General features: G+C 47.2%; 1 protein-coding gene across 1 annotated transcript; it reads right to left on the bottom strand.

Annotated features, from left to right (window-relative positions):
* Positions 1–702: 702 nt before the first annotated feature.
* LOC121165345 (protein TRACHEARY ELEMENT DIFFERENTIATION-RELATED 7A-like) lies at positions 703–1,593 on the bottom strand. The gene has a single exon (XM_040994052.1). It carries the CDS (start codon positions 1,591–1,593, stop codon positions 703–705), a length of 891 nt encoding a protein of 296 aa, XP_040849986.1.
* Between the last annotated feature and the right edge of the window lie 291 nt (positions 1,594–1,884).

The raw sequence follows: 1,884 nt of genomic DNA, 5'->3' as shown, positions 1-1,884 counted from the left end.
GGATATGGAAGTATATTTTTTATCCAAAATAATGTATAAATAATATTTTCATTTTTTAGAATGTATAAATATGGTAGTTGTTGCAGATCCTCACCAGTGCTGAAATGGCCAAATTTCCATAGTTTTTTTTGTGTGTTTTCTGAGTTACATTTTATTCTCGCTTTATCAGTCCAGCCAGTGAAAGATTTTGTTTCCAGTGGTCTTTCAACACTTAATTTGTTGATCTATTCATGAAATGTCATGATTATAAAGTAAATTAAAAGACTTAATGAAAAAAGAACAGACAAGTGTATCCCTATATTCTCAGAATTATATCTATGAACTGCATGGAATCTGTTCTTATATTAAAATTTTTCAAAAGAAAAGTTTTACCTTTCATGAAATTCATTATTTCAAAAAGTATTTTTAAATTTAGGACTTTTGTGGTCTGTTTATGAACATCTTTGCCTATCCCAATGCCATGAAAAGGTTTTTTACTTCTACAAGTTTCTTTTTATCTTCTAAATTAAGTCTATGCTGTTTCTGTTCTACTGCGCATCGGAAAGCTGGGTTGCGTTATTTCTCAATACTGTTTCTCTCCTACCTGCCTTTGTGTGACCACGTGTATTCCTTATCTCAACTCTGCATCCCTTAAACAAATCCCATGTGCAGCTTCTTAATCCCAAATTGAATGGAACTGTTGCCAGTTTCTGGGTGAGGATGTTAGTCTGACTTCTGCTGCATATGAAGCACGTTGTCCGAGGCTGGGGACGAACACACTAACACAGAGGGTGGGGCGCTGGGTAAGGAGTGTGGGTCGCCGGATAAGGAGTGTGGGTTGCCGGGTAAGGAGTGAGGGTCACTGGGTAAGGAGTGTGGGTTGCCGGGTAAGGAGTGAGGGTCGCTGGGTAAGGAGTGAGGGTCGTTGGGTAAGGAGTGAGGGTTGCTGGGTAAGGAGTGTGGGTCCTTGGGTAAGGAGTGTGGGTTGCTGGGTAAGGAGTGTGGGTCCTTGGGTAAGGAGTGTGGGTCCTTGGGTAAGGAGTGAGGGTCGCTGGGTAAGGAGTGAGGGTCGCTGGGTAAGGAGTGTGGGTTGCTGGGTAAGGAGTGTGGGTCGCCAGGTAAGGAGTGTGGGTTGCTGGGTAAGGAGTGAGGGTCGCCGGGTAAGGAGTGAGGGTCGCTGGGTAAGGAGTGTGGGTTGCTGGGTAAGGAGTGTGGGTCGTTGGGTAAGGAGTGAGGGTTGCCGGGTAAGGAGTGAGGGTCACTGGGTAAGGAGTGAGGGTTGCCGGGTAAGGAGTGAGGGTCGCTGGGTAAGGAGTGAGGGTCGCTGGGTAAGGAGTGTGGGTTGCTGGGTAAGGAGTGTGGGTCGCCAGGTAAGGAGTGTGGGTTGCTGGGTAAGGAGTGAGGGTCGCTGGGTAAGGAGTGAGGGTCGCTGGGTAAGGAGTGTGGGTCGTTGGGTAAGGAGTGAGGGTCGTTGGGTAAGGAGTGTGGGTTGCTGGGTAAGGAGTGTGGGTTGCTGGGTAAGGAGTGTGGGTTGCCGGGTAAGGAGTGAGGGTTGCCGGGTAAGGAGTGAGGGTTGCTGGGTAAGGAGTGAGGGTCGTTGGGTAAGGTGGTCATTTCCCCCAGTACTTCAGATTCTGTCTTGCCTCTTGTCCTCCAGTGTTTGGAATCAGTTACTCTGTGTCTTTTTTTAGATTTATTTATTTTTATTGCAAAGTCAGATATATAGAGAGGAGGAGAGATAGAGAGGAAGATCTTCCATCCGATGGTTCACTCTCCAAGCCACCACAACGACCAGAGCTGAGCTGATCCGAAGCCAGGAGCCAGGAACCTCTTCCAGGCCTCCCACATGAGTGCAGGGTCCAAAGAATTTGGGCTGTCCTCGACTGCTTTCCCAGGGCACAATCA

The sequence above is a fragment of the Ochotona curzoniae genome, unplaced genomic scaffold, assembly GCF_017591425.1.
Source record: "Ochotona curzoniae isolate NIBS_2020 unplaced genomic scaffold, NIBS_Ocur_1.0 contig_883, whole genome shotgun sequence".
NCBI classification, from domain to species: domain Eukaryota; kingdom Metazoa; phylum Chordata; class Mammalia; order Lagomorpha; family Ochotonidae; genus Ochotona; species Ochotona curzoniae.
Note: the sequence above shows the minus strand (reverse complement) of the source record. Positions and strands in the feature narration are given on the sequence as shown.